Below are 20,295 nucleotides of genomic sequence, written 5' to 3' on the forward strand. Positions count from 1 at the left end.
GTAATGCTCCTCCTTATCCATCTTAGAGAAAGAGGATTTGATATAATCAACTGTCCACTTAAACCTTATAATAGAAATGTTTGACCGATGTTCATGCCTGTGAAATCGCCACCACAGGTGCAGAGCCTTTACATCTTCTTAGACATAAAACCTTCCCTATGCTTCCGTCCTCTCCTACAGGGTATTGCAGTAGGCATACAGCTGCAGTAGAGTTAGTGTTACAAGAAGCCCCGCCTCACCCTTTTGTGTTTGTCTGAGTCGAAGGACTCAGAATAATGATTCTGAGAGTTCATTAACCTGTTGTTGCCTGCATCAGTAGCTAGTTCCTTATCATTGCTGAGAGATAAATATTCCAACATATGGCTTAGTCACATTTTGCTGATGGACATTTAGAATTTTTTCAGTTGCTTACTGTTATGAAATGACTATTATTAGATTTACTACAATATTTTTTATAAGTCATTGTGCGGATATGTGCTTTTATTTCTCTTTGAGGAAGAATGGCTGAATGGTACAGCAAGTGTATGCTTAAGTTTGTAAGAGTTTCTCATTTTTCTACATGATCATAACATTCTATGTTTCTCCCAACAACTGTGAGAATTTGAGTGCTCCATGTCCATGCCAAAATTTATTATTATCAGTCACTTTTAGCCCTTGCGGGTGTGTAATGATACCTCATTTTGCGTTTCTCTAAGGAATAATGGTATTTTTCTGAAGATATATATATATATATATATATATATATATATATATATATATATATAATTTATATTTAAATCATTTTTTTAAAAAAATCAAATTCTATATATATATATTTTTTTTTTGAGACAGGATTTTGTTTACTGCTCTAGAGTCTGTGGGAGCTGGGAGAATGGAGCCAGTACATGAGGCTCCTGCAATAGCCAGCATTCTTCAGAGCATCAGATGGTTTATGCTCTGATGGCTATGCACACCTGAACAAAGTGTCCAATCACAAGGGGTACCTCACCTCCCCAGGTATTTGGACCACAGACATGCACCATGGTTCTTGCCAAGCTCCTGCCGTTCATCTCTGTTTTCTTTAAGACATCCTAACAGTTCACCAAAGGTCTCTGCTGCTGTTTAGAACAAGAGCCACCTTCCCTCTGTCTTCCAAGAACATGATCCCTCCTGTCTGAGATCTCATAGGTCATCTTTAACACGTGCATTTCTCTCTGCTCCTCTTTCGAATGTGTATTTTAGAACTCTGAATCCTTTCCTTAGTACCTAGTTGCAAAGCAATTTTTGTAGCATCAGTCTGCTTCCGGGTGCTAAGATCTGTCTTAGCCTGCCAGGCCTGCCGTAACACCCCAGACTAGGAGTCCTAAACAAACTTCATCACATAGCTAGCTCTGGCTGCTGTCCAAGGACAAAGTGTTGGTAGACTACTTCTCCTGAGTGTCAAGAACTCTTTGTTTAGCAATCTGTCTTCAAAAATTATTTCATTTTGTTTAATGAAAAGTGATGAGAGGTTACAAATTATATATTTTCTTTAGTGCACATTTGTGAATTTCCCCAGAGAAGATTAGAAGGCTGGTCATGACCACCAGGAAGTGTTGGGGCAGTCCTCCCTTTCTCTGCAGCTCTTCCAAGTAGCCTTTTTTTTAGATTCTTTTAAGGCAGTTTTAAATAGCAGAGAGCCTTATAAACAAGGCAGACATGGCCCCCTGGTGTCATTGCTGCAGGGTAGCAGTGTTATCTGTGTGGGTCTTGACCTGGGAATAAGGCCACCCTTCCTGTCTGTCTCAATTTCCAGTTGCTGCATCCCACTGACTCAAACTTCTAAGTAGTTCTTTCTCAGCCCTGTGTTATCATCCCTATAACTAACTAATGTTTATCACCACAGGCTACTGTTCAGATGTTAAAGTGGTTTTAGTCCCAGAATGAAGGAAGTGTCCTTATTTATTTGTGCAACAGGGGTTAGGAAGTTGGGTTGGTGTGAATGGCACACACTTAGTCAAGGCTCTTATGTAGTGTAGTCTGAGAATGGTTTTAGTGTGGTTGTTTTGTTTTTGCATGTGGTAGTATTTTAGAGATGACTTGATAATTTTTTCCCTGATGATTATATCGAAGAAACTTTGAAGTAAGTGACTCTACGCCATGCTCTCCTTGGCATTTCATCAGCAGATGTCAAGCTGAAGGGCAGTTCTTACTTCTGTGTCACTTGGGGCTTTACGACAATGTGCCGCACACCCAGACTTTGTGGGAGGAAATAGGAGACCAGCCCTTGGTTATCTGTTCTGTTTCCTGTTCTCATACGAATGATAGATTTAATAGCTATCTTTTGCAAAAAGTCCAAGTCTGGAATTATGTCTTCTTTTTTGTAATAGGAATGAAGACCTGAAGCAGATGCTGGAGAGCAACAAAGATTCTGCCAAACTAGATGCTATGAAGCGAATCGTTGGGGTAAGTCAGATGGTGAAGTATTTTGACTTTTGGGAGCTATGTAGATAGTGATTATATCTACTCTGCATGCTAATAGGTAAGCAACATTGCTCTGTTCTTCCTAGTTAATTTATATTACCTTTTAAAAATGTTAAGGAGGCAGTCACATAAGAAATCAAGAAACTTGTGTTCTACGTCTAACTTTTCTATCTCTGATATCGAGGTATTTCTTCTGTGAGTTAGAATCAATTATTTTGAAGACAAAATAAGGCAATGGCATAAGCCTGTTTTCACCTAAAGGTATTTAAGGATTTTTATTTGTAATCTTACTGCCTATAGTTGTGAGCACACAGTGCTGTGCATGAGAGCTAAAATCCTTTCTTCTCTTCTCATAGCAGAGTCTAAGACCCATCCATGAAGCGAAGCTCTGGGTGTTGCTAGGCTGTTTAAAGTGGGACAGTGGGAAGATGAATGAGCTGACTGTAACAACAGTTGCATTAAGTACTCGGAGTCTGATGGTACAGTTAGGAGAGGATCCCATGATGCAGCAGTGCTTTCATGGAAATATGTGGATTATAAGGGTAGAGAATGTATTTATGTAGGCACCTAAAAAGCTTGCGGGACTCATTTCCTATCTGTGAAGTTAAGTGTCTTAACATCCACTGGAGGGATAGAGGGAGATTTTGTAACAAGAAGATGTTCCCTGGAAGACAAAATGAGCTTCAGGTGTCCATTTAACAAAGCGTCAAAATGAAACAGCATAGGAAACAAGCCAGGAGACCCGTGAAGCTTGAAAGAGAGACAGATTCATGGTTCCAGGTAAAAATGTCACCATGCTGCTCTGAAAAGACAGCAGAGTGGGAGACAGAAAGCCAGTGAGGCCCAGTACAGCACCAGTGAGGCCCAGTACTGCAGCAGTGAGGCCCAGTACCGCACCAGTGAGGCCCAGTACTGCAGCAGTGAGGCCCAGTGCAGCACCAGTGAGGTCCAGTACAGTTCCAGTGAGGCCCAGTACTGCAGCAGTGAGGCCCAGTACAGCACCAGTGAGGCCCAGTACTGCAGTAGTGGGGCCCAGTACGGCACCAGTGAGGCCCAATACAGCTCCAGTGAGACCCAGTACAGCACCAGTAAGGCCCAGTACTGCACCAGTGAGGCCCAGTACTGCACCAGTGAGGCCCAGTACAGCTCCAGTGAGACCCAGTACAGCACCAGTGAGGCCCAGTACAGCAGCAGCTTCTTTAAAGTAAACACATGGCGGAAATAGAAGTGGAATTACCATGTAATGGGGGAGACAAAACTCAGCCACGCACCTCTTGCCCCAAGTGAAGTCTGTAGTGCCAGGAATGGGTTACATCTAATTGTATTATTGGCAATTTCCAAACAATCCAGGTTACTGCCAAGGCTCCTATTGCTCTCCACAGCCTGACAGTAAGGCCGTCTTTACCTGAGTTCAGGGAGTCTTCAGCTGTCTTATTGGTTCTTCCTACACTGAGGGCTATGCTGTGAGTGATCATCCCTTTGTGAGCGCAGACTAACAGTTTGCTCTGCTCTCTCATACCGTTTCTGTTCATCTGATCAGCTGCTGTCTGAGTAGCCGACTCGATTCCTCATCTCCATCACGGCTGCTCCTCATCTTTTCGTTCGGAGAACATGCTCCATCTTCCACTCACTCTGTGCCAGCCGGCCTTTTCGTCTCTCTCTGACTTATATCAGTCTGTTTCTGTATCTCACTGTCTCTCCCTTGGAGGATGGTAGCGGCTTCACAACTGTTTCAGGCACTTCTGTCTTTCCTGTTCTCTTTCCCACACTAATCTGGAAAGATCTTCTTGAGATGTAAGTCCAGTGAGGCTTGTCCTCTGCTCAGAGCTCTGCAGTAGCCCTCCATTTCCTTCTTAGCCGTGGCAAGCCACCTCCTTTGCCTGTGGTCCCCCAGCTGTGCCATCATCCTTCTTCCCCTTGTTCCCTGGCTGCTCTGGCCTCCTGCTTACAGAGCGTGCAGGAAGTGGGAACTGCTCTTCCTGCAGATCCCCTGCTTCCCCAGCTCCCCCCCTCCCCCTCCCCCCTCCCTTCCTTCAGCATCCCCTGAAAGGAGAGCCTTGTGATCACGTGGAAAACAGCAGTCCATGTACACCGCAGGGCTCCCCACTTTTCTCTCTTTTTGTCAGCATGACTACCCTCAGATATGCTATTTCCTTGTTTATGGAACATCATGTATATTCATTCAAAGGGACTACATGGCTGAGGACCATTGTATCTCTGGTGCACTGCGGTTTCTCAGCAAACATTTTTAGAATGGTACTGTAGGGTATTTTTCTCTCTCCCTCATACATATTAACTTTGTGAAAAATTTTCTATAGTATAAAGTTGAAGCCGGGCAGTGGTGGCGCACGCCTTTAATCCCAGCACTTGGGAGGCAGAGACAGGCGGATTTCTGAGTTTGAGGCCAGCCTGGTCTACAGAGTGAGCTCCAGGACAGCCAGGACTACATAGAGAAACCCTGTCTCGAAAAACCAAAAAAAAAAAAAAAAAAAAAAAAAAAAAAAAAAAAAAAAAAAAAGTATAAAGTTGAATTATCCTTGGGATAGTGTTTCATGTGACAGAATCTCAGAGAAGGTCCATACAGAGCACGTACTTGATGGATGAGAAAATGCAGGGTTATAAGTCATAGCAAAATATTTCAGCTGCAAGATTTTGTGAATTTTCTATGATTGTCAGCAAGCTTCACAAAACATACAAGTAAAAATATTACAAGTAGGGAAATATAATAATAAAAGATAAGGAAATAATAAGGAATGTTTATTTGGTTTTTTTTTTTTTTTTTTTTTTTTTTTTTTTGCTATGTAGCCCAGGTTGACTCAAACCTTCCTGCCTCAGCCTCCCAAGTGCTGGGCTTATAAACATGCAGTTGTGTATCTAGCAGTCTTACAGAATATTTTAAATATGTCTCAACAGAAAGGAATTATGACTTCTTACTGGAATTATAAAGCATAGAATACCACACAGTATTTATATGACACACAAATGTTTCATACATAATAAAGCTGACATACCACACGTTAGCTGGACTTTTGAGAATGAGAAAAAAATAAAAGTACAAATAGATATAAACTAAAAATTAATAACTAGAAATCTACTGTAGCTGATGGGAAACTCCAAAGTGCAGGTTGTAAAGTGTGGATTGCAGATTCTGGGAGGTAATTCTGACAAGGGTACGAAGAGCCTCAGATCCTTGGGAATGGCTTCAGTGAGGGGTGATACCTCAGGAGGATTGAATGTAGAAAAAGTCAAATGACTTGGTGGCAACCATGATAGTGATGGAGCCAGAGAGGGCCAGTACTGTTGATAGTGTAGCCAAGGAGCTTAAGGAGAGATCTCAGGGCAGCTGAGAGGAATTGGAGAAGTAACTGAAATAGTTTGAGCTTTAGATTGTAAGGCACTTTTGAAGTAGCCTGACATGAGTGAGTGGGGACAGGGGGCTTTTTTCCCCTTTTCATGATGGTAGGGTTGAACCCAGGACCTTGTGCATAATAGATAAGCCTTCTGCCATTGGCTACACCATAACAAGCTTGCATAAATACGCTTGTGTGTATTACAGGCAGTGAGGGAACTGCTGGGGGAAGTCCTCAGCAAGATGATGCTGACCTGAGGTAGGATCAGAACAGCAAAGCTGGATTCACAGGACTCATCTAAGAATGAGCACCTGGTTGATCTATAGATGTGAGGAGAGAACAAGACCCTTCTCTGGTGTCTGTTGTCTAGGAGAATTGGTGGAATGAATAAATTCCTCTTGTAATAGATTTTTGCTTTGTTTTAAAATCTTTCTTCTAGAAAATTGAGTTTGGTTTTAGGCAGAGTGGCTTTGGGATGAGAGAGACAGCTGCTGATGTGAAGTTAGGGAGGTGGATGTCGGGCTCTGGGGGACTGGGCATCTGGTGCAGTGCTGGTACACAGACCTTCAGTGGGTGGAGGGAGAGACACTAGTGAAGAGACCTCTGAAAATTACAGCTTGGAAATAGGAGAACCTCTGAAAAAGCCGAGAGAACTTGGAAAAGTCCCTGCACCCATTGCACATGTGATGCGTCTAATGTAGAAACCTGGGAGATAGGAAAGAGCACCTAGTGAAGGAGTGAGTGGCGCTGTGCAGTTACCCCGGGACAGTGCAGGACACTTGTGTGCTCGCCTTCATTTACTATGTGTGTTCTATTCTTCCTCCTCCTTCCCTCCCTTCCTCTCCCCTCCCCCTTCCTCCTTTTTCTCATCTTCCTCCTCCTGTTTTTGAGACAGTCTCACACAGGCTAGGCTGGCCCTGGATTTGCTCTTGCCTCTGTTCCCAGGTGCTGGGGTCACAGCAGTGCACTCCCATGTTTGACTGTACATTTCCCTTTCTGTGTCCGTGTATCTCTGAATTCATGTTGAAACATGTTGAACATTTGTGGTCTGTGAATTGGGATGTGGTTGACACTGGAAAAGAGTTTAACTGTTATTATACAGCTTGCTTTGTGACAAAATCTGTCAAATATTTAGTGTGTGTAAAATTTCCCAGAACATGTTTTGTTTTCAGGTTATTAACTTAAAAGGTTCTGTCCTGATTCTCCTCTTTAACCCTGCAGATGATTGCCAAGGGGAAAAATGCCTCGGAACTCTTCCCTGCTGTTGTGAAGAATGTGGCCAGTAAGAATATTGAGGTACTGTTTGCTTTGACTGTTTTTATGACTCCTGCTGTGTAAGCCAACCACACACTTCCAGCTTCTTCGGAATTTAATATATTTAAATATCACTGGTTTTTTAGTATGGTAAAATGTCTGCAAACTCAACTCTAGGTAAAGTATGCCAATGAGGGTTGGACTTAGCTTTGGGTTTTTGGTTGAAACTGTGAGAAATAAGATTGAAGTTGCAGTGACATCGTTCACCCATGTTGGCTTCTGTGATTCCTAGGACATCATTCACCTGTGTTGGCTTCCGTGGTTCCAGTGACATTGTTCACCTGTGTCCGCTGCCGTGATTTCTAAAGGCAGTGCAGTTTACATTTGTCCTGGCGACTTCATTTCTTGATAGCCTATTTCTAGTGAGACAGACCTAGTAAACTCTACCCAGACTTGGGGTTTGTGGCTGTTCTGCCATGTCTAAGGCAACAAAACAAAACAAAAAACAAACCGGAAAACAAAATAAAACAACCCGGAGCTTTCTGAAGCCTTTTTGGCTATGGTGACAGGTATGAAGTTCTCCGTGTACCTGCATAGGTTTATTAACTGAGCTCAGCCCTTGCCAGACACTTTCCCAGAAGCTAGATTGATGCACCAGCCTGATGCCAAAGCCATATGCCTTCATCTGTGCTGCAGAAGAACTCTGGGTAAGGTGAGGACATTGTCTCACTGGCTGTGAGGTCCCCTACCGCATGCGTAGAAAATCCACAGCAACTGCATCTCAGATAACACAGGGCAGGGCACTCTGAATCAGGAGGCCATGATGGGGAGGGAGATTTCAGGGAGTGCTTATTTTGTGGTTTTGATAGTATTCTCAGCACATTATATGACACCCCCCCATATAATTTTTTCTACTTTTTATGATGGTATTTGTCGTAAGAGTTTCTACTGTTGGGGGTAGCCTGAGGAGCAGAGGGTGTATTTCAAGTTACAGCTCCACATCACAGGCCCTCACTGAGGGAAGTCAGAGCAGGAACCTGGAGGCAGGGGCTGAGGCAGAGGCCGTGGAGGAGCAGTGCACATTGGCTTGTTCTTCATGGCTTGCTCAGCCTGCTTTTTCTTACAGCACCCTGGACCACCAGCCCAGGGATGGTTCCACCCACAGTGAGCTGGGCCTTCCCACACCCATCAAGAAAATATACCACCACAGGCTAGCCCACCGGTTGTGTTTCTTCTGCTTAATTTGTTTTTCCTGAATATGTGTTTGATGAGGATGGCCCACCAGTGTGAGTGGCTGGACTCCCTGTAGTGGAGTGTGGTTGGCTGGAGGGTACTTGGAGAATTCTGTAGTAAAACTGGTAAGAAGATTAGCTTGGCACTGCTGCAGAGGCTTTAGCTACAGCTGTGTCCCTCCGGAGGACACGGACCTTGGTGCTAATGACTGCTCTCGCCAGCACACGCCACAGCAATGCTGTGTTCGTTTTCATGCCTGAGCAATACACCACTGTTCTCCACTGAGCCCCGGTGCAGCTTCCAGCCCCAGCCCTGTCACTGAGCGAACTCCACTGGGTAACAAGGTTCATTCTGCTCCGTTTCATTTTGAATTTAGTGATTTTAGTATAGTCATAGAATTTATCACAATTCCACAGTATTCTCCTCGCTCCAAAAGAAAGCCTGTGATGACTGGCAGGCACTCCTCGATCCCCTACCTTCTATCACCATGGATTTGCCTATTCTGGGCATTTCCTGTGGATCCTTTGAAATGAAGTCACAGGTCTTGAGACTGTCCTAAGGCTCCAGCAGACTGACTGAAGATCATCAGCCTGCTATACAGAGCTACCTCCACATAGCATGTTTTCAGGGTCTTCATGCTGTAGCATTCCAACTGACAGGGGTTTGCAGGGACCTCACACAAGAGATTGATTGGACAGAGCTGATCCTCTGAGCATGGGTAGAAAACCACACAGCACAGACGGGTCATGATGGTGGGCATTATAGGTGTAATGGAGCATGTGCATTGGGAACACATGCCAAGGTGGAAGCATGTCACGGTAGCACTGACTGGGCCGTTGGCACTGAGACATTGAAGGTGGGAGGAACCCAGTTCTAGAATGGCTACGGTTCTTAGTTGTGTAATACTGGATAGCATTCTGTATGGGGGACCTGTGTTCCAGTCGTTTATTGATGGACATTTAGGACTCTGGGCTATTAGGAATAGTGCTGCTCTGAGTGTTAGTGTCCAGGGGTTCGTGTGCGCATTGATGTTGACCTTAGTCTGCTGTAGCCGCAGATGAGACAGCTCTGTGAGAGCATTACCCGCCAACCATTTCTTTCCTGCAGCATCATTTTAAGTTCAAATTAGTAATGCTTGTGAGTTCTAGTTTCTCATCTCTTGGGTGACACCTGCATTTTCTTCCCTCCTGTCCTCTTTCTGTCACTCCCTCTCCCTTGATTTTCCCCTACCCCAGTTTTTTTGTTTTCATTCTTTTTGCTGCTGGGATAGAACTGAGGGCTTTGTCCGTAATACAGGAGGATGTTACTGCTGAGCACGTCTTTCTGTTTTAGCTTTTTAAAAAAGTTAATCTATATTTTAGATTATGGATCTTGTAGAGAGTGTGGACCAATAGCTCATGGACAATTTTATCTTCATTTAATTTTGTTTCTCTGGTCAGAAGGCATTTGGGGTGTGGTATAATAGTGTTTTCTGTGCCATCTGATTCATCTTGGGTCTGTCCTGCCTACTGCACTTCCAGGTTTCTTCTGGCCTTGGGCACTTTCATGTCAGGTTGCTTATGTACAAGCCCAAAACTCAGTGGTACTTTTGTGCAGAGCAGATTTTGTCTTTTAAATATTTGCAAAGCACAGTTAAAGCTGCTCTTAGTGTTAGACCCCAGGAATGGGGTCTCAGTAGTAATGATTGCTAACATAGAAGAATGTTCTCTGTGCTGAGGTTGTTAGTGTTTCACACAAATGAACAACACCGTGAAACTAGTTCTGTTTCCCTGTGTGTATTTTACAATAAAGACATGATGGAGGACACATTAAAGTCACAGCAGATGCGAGCGTTCACCATCCAAAGCCAGGGATCGTCCCAGCCATTGCCCTTTCAGCGCCATTCTCTGTTTGAAGCTTTTCTCCTTTTCTACCTTAGCCTCTGACCCCTCCCTCGTCAGCATCAGGCATGAACCATGCTTTGGGAGGTGTCTGGTACCTGGGTAATCTTTTTGTTGTTGTAGGTATAAGTAGGGATGATGGAGTCTATGGAGCTGGTAGTAAGTTTACTTGGTTTTCTTGGATCTTTCATTGTGGAAACAACCTGTTGTTAATTTTGCTCACTAAGAGCTGTTTATCTTGGCAGGTGGTTATCAGTAGGAGACCTTGCTGTTTGCCCCTTTTCCTTTTTTGCTCCCTAGTTATGGTTTGTTGCCCAATACTCTGTAAGAGAAGTTTTAGTAGAAACATTATTGCTGGTCTCTTTCTTTTAAATATATATTTAGTTTTATGTGTGTGGCATTTTGCCTACATGTGTGGTTTTTGCACCATTTGTGTACAGTGTTCATGAAAGCCCGAAGAAGGTGTTGGGTCCTCTGGAACTGGAGTTATGGATGGTTGTGAGCCACTACGTGGGTGCTAAACACCATATCTGTGTCCCCCTGTAAGAGCACCAAGTGCTCTCAGCCACTGATCTCAACATTTGCCCCTAGGCTGTTTGTTTTTGATATCTTTGTTCTTTAAAACTCAGTGATTGTTTTTTTTAAATATACTTAATCTAATATTATGGAAAAATTGAAATAAGCTTCTTAGAAACCTGTGCTCAGAGAATTGATTGATGTTTCCTTGCTGCCAAGCGAGAAATTTCATTTTTATAAGTATATGCTGCCTTAGATACACAGGTGAGCCATATGGTACGTCATCTGACATTAGATGTCAAATGATACCAAAAGTGACCTAGAAAGCAGTCGGCTATCGTACAGAAATAATCAAAGCTTTAGTCAATAACTCATGAAGTTTGATGCAGTGGTATCGATGAGCTAATTAGACAGATCTGCCTGTGTTCCTGCAGACTGCCGGGCTCTGCTATGATTAGCTTTACAGCAAGGAGTGTTGTAACATTGAATGAAAGTAACTGATCAGAGAGTGGCGTAGTCACGGACCTTTAACTACTCCCATTTCTGCTCACAGAATGGTCGCAGGGAAAGTAGGCTTTCTGTGCACACCTGCAGCCTGGCAGTGCATAGGCCTCTTGTGGTCAATATTGATTGATTCTTAGAACAGAACTGGAACAAATTTAGTGTTTTGCAACCTTCTGTGATTTAATATTGTTATGCTTTTTGCCATAACAGTCACAGAAATCCTCCTCCAATTGTGAGTAATTACAGTGAAGCCTGCTAGCTCAGCTGTGGCTCTGAATGTTTCTGTGTACCCATTATAAATCCTAGCTGCATCCTGGAGTTCATAATACAGTTTTAAAGCTCGCTGGCTGTTCTGATAAACAAAGGTGTTGTTGAGAAATAAATCCCAAGGAAATCAGGGCAGAGTGGACTCTTAATGTTTCTTCTCTAAAACTTTGCTGTGTAGAGTTGGCTCTGGGCGTGATTAGGATGGACAAAGAGCACTTCAAGTGATTGTCCCAAACAGAGAAAACAAGTTACATAAGCATCATAATGCTTATGGTTCCTAGAAATGTATGCGGCCTTTAGACATTGCTATTCAATGACTTACAACTGCGGGGGACTTTAGATCCTAGCTAAAGTGACATATTTGGAAAGCCTTAGTGTTCAGTCCTGTGGTGTTGGAATGCGATGTGAATCATGGGTAGTTAGTTACTGAGCTCTGACCAGCGATCTGATTGTCAGGCTGACAGTAGTTAGTTACTGAGCTCTGACCAGCCTTCTGATTGTCAGTCAGTCTGACAGTAGTTAGTTACTGAGCTCTGACCAGCGATCTGATTGTCAGGCTGACAGTAGTTAGTTACTGAGCTCTGACCAGCGATCTGATTGTCAGTCAGTCTGACAGTAGTTAGTTACTGAGCTCTGACCAGCGATCTGATTGTCAGTCAGTCTGACAGTAGTTAGTTACTGAGCTCTGACCAGCGATCTGATTGTCAGGCTGACAGTAGTTAGTTACTGAGCTCTGACCAGCGATCTGATTGTCAGGTTGACAGTAGTTAGTTACTGAGCTCTGACCAGCGATCTGATTGTCAGGCTGACAGTAGTTAGTTACTGAGCTCTGACCAGCGATCTGATTGTCAGGTTGACAGTAGTTAGTTACTGAGCTCTGACCAGCGATCTGATTGTCAGGCTGACAGTAGTTAGTTACTGAGCTCTGACCAGCTATCTGATTGTCAGGCTGACAGCATACAGTCTAGTTTAACTCAAGCGCCTTCATTCCTAGGTGATTAGAGAACTTTCTGATTCAGATGTGAACTCGCTGATAACCTGCCAACCAGCAGGTATTGGTTGCTGTCTAGCAGAGCTGCATTCAGGAACTTAAAACTCTAGCTGGAGCTGTTCAAAGAATCATCTATTACAGGCTCAGTATTATGGCATCAACACTTTTAAGACGTTGCTTTGAATCAGAAATCGTAGTTGAGGTTTGGATCTTTTAGTTTCTTCCACCTTTAAGCTAGCTTCCCTTACCTGGTTTGGTTTCTGTTTAAACTGGTCTTGCCTGGTTTGGGAACTTATGGTTTGTACCTTATGTAAACAAATCACTTGAGATAATTTAATGGAACAGTATTACATATGTTTGTTCATCTTTGGAGTGTGTAAATTCTGAAGCTCAAGAAGACCCTATTTGAGCAAAAGAACTTACATGGGGTTTGATTGGGAATCTAAGCAGAAAGCTCGCTGGTTAAAGAGACGAGGGTCTGGGATGAGGCGCCTTGATTCACAGAGTCAGTTCCTGTTGGCTCTTAACATGAACTTCTAGGCCCGACTTCCTCACCGTGCATATCTGCACTTAGAGTTAGGAGACTGGTTCTTCCATAACAAAGCTGTATGCTAGACACTGTGTATGATTTATTAAAGGTTAGATGATTTCAAGCATTTGTCTGTAAATACAAACATTTTTCCTGCTTTAAAGAACGAGAGAATTGAGTCTAGTCCTCTAGTTCCAAGACTGAGGAGGTGAAGGGAGGGGCTTATGAGTTCCTGGCGGTTTAGGCTATAAGGAGGCCCAGTCTCAAAGGCAAAAAAACCCCTGATATTTTATGAAAATTTTATTTTGGGGGTTGTGTAATTTTACCAGGTTTTCAGGTATCCCTTGGAGGAAAGGTACTAATTCTTTTTCTTAGGTAATAGTTCAATAGAAAGCTGGAGGATTGATCTCATTGGCCAGAACATGGAGGACTTGAGAAAGCGCCCCGTGTCCCCATTTTTCTTCTTCTGTGACCATCAGCCAATCTGCCTCCTGCTTGAGTTGCGATAGTAACTGTGTCTAGTGGAGATGAGCATTGAGCGTAGAGGCAGTGCAGGCGGTGAGCTGACTCTGCACGTGTAACTGGGAAGTCAGAGAGTGAGGTGAAGAATAAGAGAAAATTAAAAATAAAAGCTGAGCCACAGGTGCTTTCCCTTGTCACCAGGAAGAAACACTGAAGAGCTTCCTCAGATGAAGGGCGACCTGCAAGACGGGGTGCTTCCATACAGCTAGGACCCCGGGTCAGAGAAAACATGCTTTATAAGATATTGGAAGTTTAAAGTATGGATTACATATAGGATAATAGGCTTGGACTGATGTTAAGTTTCTTGATTTTGGTAACTAAACTGTTTGAAAAGCGCATGTGATGCTTTTACTTGAGCCATCACCCAACTAGAAGTTCAGGGAACTTTATGTGAAAGGTGATGAAACACACTGTAGCTGTAGTAAGTGGACAGTGACTCTGTTGGTCACTATAACGAGAGACAGCCGTGCTTTCTAGATACGTTTCTTCCGCAGAGCTGTTTATCTTAAGTACAGTTTTGGGAAGAGTGGATGTTCAGAGTCCTGAATGGATTGGTGTGACACTTGTGAGAGACTGCTCTTGGCCCCCAGAGGCATGAGTGGAGTGCTCCTGTCACGGCAAGGGGGCTGCCACACATTGTTGATGTTAAAAGCTCTTCGTTCAGGTGAGCTGTTGTTATCTCGTGAGCAGGGTTAAGTCACCATCGTGGTCATGTCATGGTGGCTGTGGGTTGTCAAAGCTATAGAAGAAGCTGTTCTTTGCTAGGGATATGGAAATGTACACATATTCCTACTTCAGTCTGCCACTGTAGCTCTAGACTTGGGTAGCTGAAGCAGGAGGATTGCTGTGATAGCTACAGTGTGAGTTCTAGGCCAGCCCGAGTGAGCTACAGGGTGGGACCCTGTCTCAGTCGTCCCATACTTATGTAACCAGGTATGATTTTGGTTTTTTTTTCTTGTTTTCAGACAAGCAGAGGTGAGATCTTATCATTTATATCATTCAACACATTAAAATTTCTTACATAAAATTCAATGCTAAATATAGCACAATTTACTTGGATATAGTTTATTGTCTAGGTATTAGCATTCTGTTCTTTAATTTTTGGCCTCAGGAGATTTTAAGTGGAATTTGGTGGGGGAGGGGTTATCAGGGATACCTGAGTGTGGTTGAGACAAAGGTATAAGTTATATTTAGGAAATTTTTTCTTTTCTGAAAAGAAACTGTGAGACAGATTATTAGCTCTTCTGAGTACTGGGTTAAAAACTAGATTTTATTTTTAGGATTTTGTGGAACTATTTGGCCATGAAGGATATTTAGATTTTTTTGTAATTAATTTCATCTATATCATGTGTCATGTAATAAAGATGAGTGGGTTAATATACATAGAGAATGTTCACTGTATTCACTAGTTATGAGGGTATAGAACATGTGCTGATCAAGTTTTGTGTTTTGCTCATAAAGCTTGTGTTTCTGATGTTATGAAGGTGGCTAAGGAGATTGGATCATAGAATTGTCTGAAATTATCTTAGTAAGATGCTAAAAGGGGCCAAGTGTTCCTGCACCGCACTTGGGAAATCGGATGCAGTGGCTTCCAGGCACCGCACTTGGGAAAGCGGATACAGCGGGGCTTCCAGGCACCACACTTGGGAAACAGATAGTTGTTTTTTTTTTTAAACATTTTTATTAATCATTCCATTCATTTACATTACAAATGATATCCCGGTTACCTGCTTCACCCAGGATATCCCACTGTCCAGTTACCCCTCTGCCACCCCCATCCCACATTTGCCCTCCCCAAATGTTCATTTCCCTAGAAATGTTTTCATACATTTAGAATGTTATTTCTTTCTCTTTTTTTGTTTGTTTTACCAATAGCTTTTCTTTTTTTTATTAGTAACTTTTTAAAAAAATGTTAATCAAAAGCTTTATAAGTTTGGTAATGCTCAATAACAAGATGCCCATACAATCAGAAGTGTAACCCAACACCCAACCTAGATATACAACTACCTTTGACTGACAGAGACACTCGAACATCCGAAAGCGGATAGTTTTAATCATGAGTTAATTATATTAGTGGAGGTAAGAAAAAAAGTTCTTACCTAGTTTGTTCTACTTACACCTCATTTTAGTTTGAATGCTAAACTGAAAGAAACACAGAGACACTGGAGTGTGTTTAAGAAGGAACAAACAGCATAGAGAAGGAACCTGAAACCATGTGGTATCGAGAGGAACCAGGGGCTGAGAACTTGGTGGTGGTGATGTGTGCTTAGCATACTCAAGACCTTGGGTTCTTGTTATTACTGCCACCTCCATAGCCTGCTCTTTTTCCTACTCCACTTCCTTCTCTACCATATTCATCTCCTCTACCACCTCCACTACTTCCAGTGTTACCATCCCATCCCAGCACCATCCCATCCTATCCCAGCACCATACCATACCATACCATACCATACCATACCAGCACCTCCCCCTCCTCTTCTCTTTGTCACTACCACTGCCTCTTCCTCCTCATCTACCTCTTCTCTAGACCTCCTCATCTTCTCTAGACCTCCACTACCACCAGTAGTGGAAGTGTTGCAGGGCAGGAGGAGCTGTAGCCCTCATTAAATTCCAGAGCACTGTTCAATCTCGTGTCTTTGGAGTTACTATGTTAAATTGGTATTGTTGCCTTGTACTATCCTTATTTGGCTGAAACATTGTGTAATGTACATTGGAGTGGGACGGCTACTCTTTAAGGAACTGGGACTGTCTGACAGATGGGGAAACACGTTTCCATATAGATGATGTCCTATGTTATTTACATGTATCTTTTTTTTCTTTTTGCCAGTTAGTTGATATTTTGATATTACATACATTTTCTCAGAGACTCCTCAAAACCTTACTTTACAAGTCTTTTCTTTTGCTGGCATAATCATACACAAAATAGTGTCTGCTTTACAGTCTAAGCTGTGACCAGATTCGCTTACTTACTTGAGGAAAATTGAGAATAGATTTTGGTATATAAAGTATTGAGTTTCAAATTTTCATCCTGGTAGGAGTGAATGACTTTTTTCCCCTCCAAATAGATCAAGAAGTTGGTGTATGTTTACCTCGTCCGATATGCTGAAGAACAGCAGGACCTGGCTCTCCTGTCCATCAGCACTTTCCAGCGAGCTTTGAAGGTAAATCAATGAGGAGTGAGCAGGTAAGTAGCTACAAGGTGCCTGCACAGTTAAGGTGTGTCCCTTTAAGAAATGGGACAATAATCTGCTAAATTGCCCAGCTGTGGCTTGAAAGAGGTAAAGGGCTTCCCAGTGTGCAGATTCAGTAACCTTAGAAAATGATTGCCACATAACCATGTGGAACCTTTGTTTCTGTCAGTGTATGCAGTCATTGTTATGCATCGGACTGTTTATCATTGCACCAACTGATTGTTGAAAGTTACAGAGACAAGACAGTGGGGCATTTTAAAAGGACGCTTTTAAATTGATGATGCATTTTACTATGAACGATTAAAAGCCTCATCCACATAGTAATAAATAGTCAACTATGCTTGTACTCACTTCTTGTCTTTCAAACACCGTTCTGCTGCTGCTGTGTTGATCATGCTCTGTAGCACCTGCCAACTATCATGCAGGTGTCTTTGAAAGTATAAACTTGAAATTTTGATGGGCATTTTCACTGTTTTAGGACCCCAATCAACTAATTCGTGCAAGTGCCCTGAGAGTTTTGTCAAGTATTAGAGTGCCAATTATCGTGCCTGTCATGATGCTGGCTATTAAGGAGGCTTCGGCTGACCTGTCGCCATATGTTAGGAAGAATGCAGCCCACGCTATACAGAAGCTGTACAGGTAGGTGCTTTGTTGACCACATAAGGTATCTGCAATTACATGGATTATTGTAAACTAGGCACACTTTTCTTTTAAAAGATAAGATGTCTTCTATTTTATTTTTATTTTATTCTTCTCTCATACATTATATCCTGCCAAAGTTTCCTCTCCCTCCACTCCTTCCAGCCCCTCTTCCCGTCCCCTCTCCCTCAAATTCACACTTCCTTCTTTTTCCTTTAAGTAAAAAAAGCAGGCCTTTCAGGGATATCCACCAAACATGGCCTAATTAGTTACACTAAGACTAGGCACATACCTCATTTTAAGGCTGGACGAGGCAACCCAGTAGGAGGAAAGGATCCCAAGAGCAGGCAAAAGAGTCAGAGACAGCCCCACTCCCACTGTTGGGAGTTCCACAAGAACACCAAGTTACACAACCATAAGGCCTATGCAGAAGTCCTAAGTCAGACCCATATAGGGTCTGTGTTTGTCACTTCTGTCTCTGTGAGCGCCAGTGAGCCCTGCCTGGTTGATTTTTGTGGGTCATGTTCTCATGTTGTTCTCTACCTCTCTGGCTCTTACAATCCTTTCTCCCCTCTTCCACAGGCCTCTGCATCTGCTCCCATCAGTTTCTGAATGATGTCCCTCTGATGACAATTGGGTTAGGCACCCATCTCTGAATATGGCAGAATATCATTAGAATTTCATTGATTTTTTTTTTTTTTTTTTTTTTTTTTTTTTTTTTTTTGGCCATTATGTTTGGTTCTATCCTTTGGCTGCCCTCCCTCTGGTTCCTGGCCATTCAGGCAATGTCAAGCATGGGCCACCATTACCCCAGCACACCTTACCTTATAGGCAGGACAGAATGTAGGTCTTCTAATACTCTCTCCTTCTTTCTCTCCACCCCTACCTGTTTCCATCCCCACCCATTCCCAATCCACCTGCAAAATCTATTTCGCCTTTCCAGGGAGATCCACGCTTCCTCCCTTGAGTCTTCCTTGTTACTTAGCCTCTCTGAGGCTGTGGATTGTAGCATGGTTATTCTTTACTTAATAGCTTATAATCCACTTATAAGTGAGTACATAACATGTTTGTTTTTCTGAGTCTGGGTTAGGATGATCCATTTGCTTGCAAATTTCATGATGTCATTTTTTTAACAGATGAGTGATACTCCATTGTGTAAATATTCCACATTTTCTTTAGCTATTCTTCACTTGAGGGACTTCTAGGTTGACTTCCAGAGTGTCTGTACAGGTTTGCACTCCCATCAGCGTTGGAGAGTGCTTTCCTCGCCAACATGAGCTGTCACTTGTGGTTTTGATCTTAGGCATTCTGACAGGTGTAAGATGGAGTCTCAGAGTTGTTTTGATTTGCATTTCCTGATGTTTAAGGATGTTGGACATTTATTTCTTCAGTGCTTTTCAGCCATTTGCGATTCCTCTATTGAGAATTCTCTGTTTAGATTAGTACTCCATTTTTTAAATTGGATTATTTGGTTTGTTGATTTCTTGTTTCTTGAGTTCTTTATATATTTTAGATACTAGGCTTCTGTCAGATGTGGAGTTGGTGAAAATCTTTCCCGTTCTGCAGAGTCATCTTGTCCTGTTGATGCTGCCCTTTGCCTTACAGAAGCTTCTCAGTTTCACGAGGTCCTATTTATTGATTGTTCTCTGTGCCTGTGATATTGGAATTCTGTTCAGGAAGTTGTCTCTTGTGTCAGTGTGTTCAAGGCTATTCCCTCCTTTCTCTTCTGTTTCTCTTCTATATCTGGTTTTATGTTGTAGTCTTTGATCCACCTGGACTTGAGTTTTGTGCAAGGTGATAGATATGGATCTATTTGCATTCTTCTATATGCTGACATCCAGTTAGACTAGTCATTTATTGAAGATACTTTTTTCCCTCCATTCTGTATTTCTGGCTTCTTTATCAGGTGTCTGTAGGTGTGTGGATTTACAGCTGGGTCTTGGATTCAATTCCATTTATCAACCTGTCTTGTTTTTATGCCAGTACCATGCAGTTCTTCTTACTATACCTCTGCAGTATAGTTTGAAGTCAGGAATGATTATACCTTTGAATGTTCTTTTAAGGATTGTTTTAGCTATCTTGTGTTTTTTTGTTTTTCCTTTTGAGGTTGAGTATTGTTCTTTTAAGGTTAGTAAATATTGTGTTACAATTTTGTTGGGGATTACATTGAACCTGTAGGATGCCAATTTTACTATGTTAACTACTGGTCCAAGAACATGGGAGACCTTGCCATCTTTTGATATCTTCTTCAAAGACTTGAAGTTTTTGTCATATAAGTCTTTCACTTGCTCTGTTAGAGTTATCCCTAAAATATTTTATATTGTTTGTGGCTATTGTGAATGGTACTGTTTTTCTGATTTCTTTCTCAGTCCGCTTGTTGTTTGTAAAAAACGAAGGCTACTGATTTTTTGTTTTTAAAGTTAGTCTTATATCCAGCCACTTTACTAACAGCTTTATCAGCTGTAGGAGTTCCTGGTAGAATTTTGGGGGCTGCTTACCCTATCACCAGAGCTACTTTTTATTGATTTATTCTGTTTAAGCTCTGATGATTAGCCTGTTTTTCTGGTAAATAGATTTGGCTGTTTTTTCCTCTACAAGTAATACTCAGACATGTTTACTTTTGTGTTGATTATACAGACCCTTTGAAGACCTTGAATTCTTAGTTTTTTAGGACCTGTGTTAATTTATGGGTTTCATATCTTTAAAATAATCAGAATTCGAATTCTCAGTTGTATAATGTATTTTATACATGTATACATATGTATGCATTGTCAGAAAATAGAGGGCTTTGGGGATGGCTCAGTGGGTATGAGAGGCATGAGTACCTAAGTGTAAATCCCCAGCACCCAAGGTTTTACAAAGCTAGGTGTGTCTTTGTGGGAGAGGGGAGAGTAGACATAAGCAGCCAGCCAGCCTAGCCAAAATGGTGAGTGACTGCTTGTGCAAGAGACCTTGTCTCAAGGAAGGCATCAATGCA

General features: G+C 42.4%; 1 protein-coding gene across 3 annotated transcripts in view; it reads left to right on the top strand.

The window, feature by feature from the left end:
• Window positions 1-20,295, top strand: part of Ap3b1 (adaptor related protein complex 3 subunit beta 1) — a 199,072-nt gene that overhangs the window by 23,496 nt on the left and 155,281 nt on the right. For all 3 annotated transcript variants that reach the window (XM_076927169.1, XM_076927170.1, XM_076927171.1), the window contains exons 2-5: window positions 2,349-2,424; window positions 7,014-7,088; window positions 16,554-16,649; window positions 17,158-17,318. In XM_076927169.1, the coding sequence (XP_076783284.1) occupies window positions 2,349-2,424; window positions 7,014-7,088; window positions 16,554-16,649; window positions 17,158-17,318 (408 nt within the window). The remainder of the gene's footprint in view (window positions 1-2,348; window positions 2,425-7,013; window positions 7,089-16,553; window positions 16,650-17,157; window positions 17,319-20,295) is intronic.

This window comes from Arvicanthis niloticus, chromosome 29, assembly GCF_011762505.2.
Source record: "Arvicanthis niloticus isolate mArvNil1 chromosome 29, mArvNil1.pat.X, whole genome shotgun sequence".
Lineage (NCBI taxonomy): Eukaryota > Metazoa > Chordata > Mammalia > Rodentia > Muridae > Arvicanthis > Arvicanthis niloticus.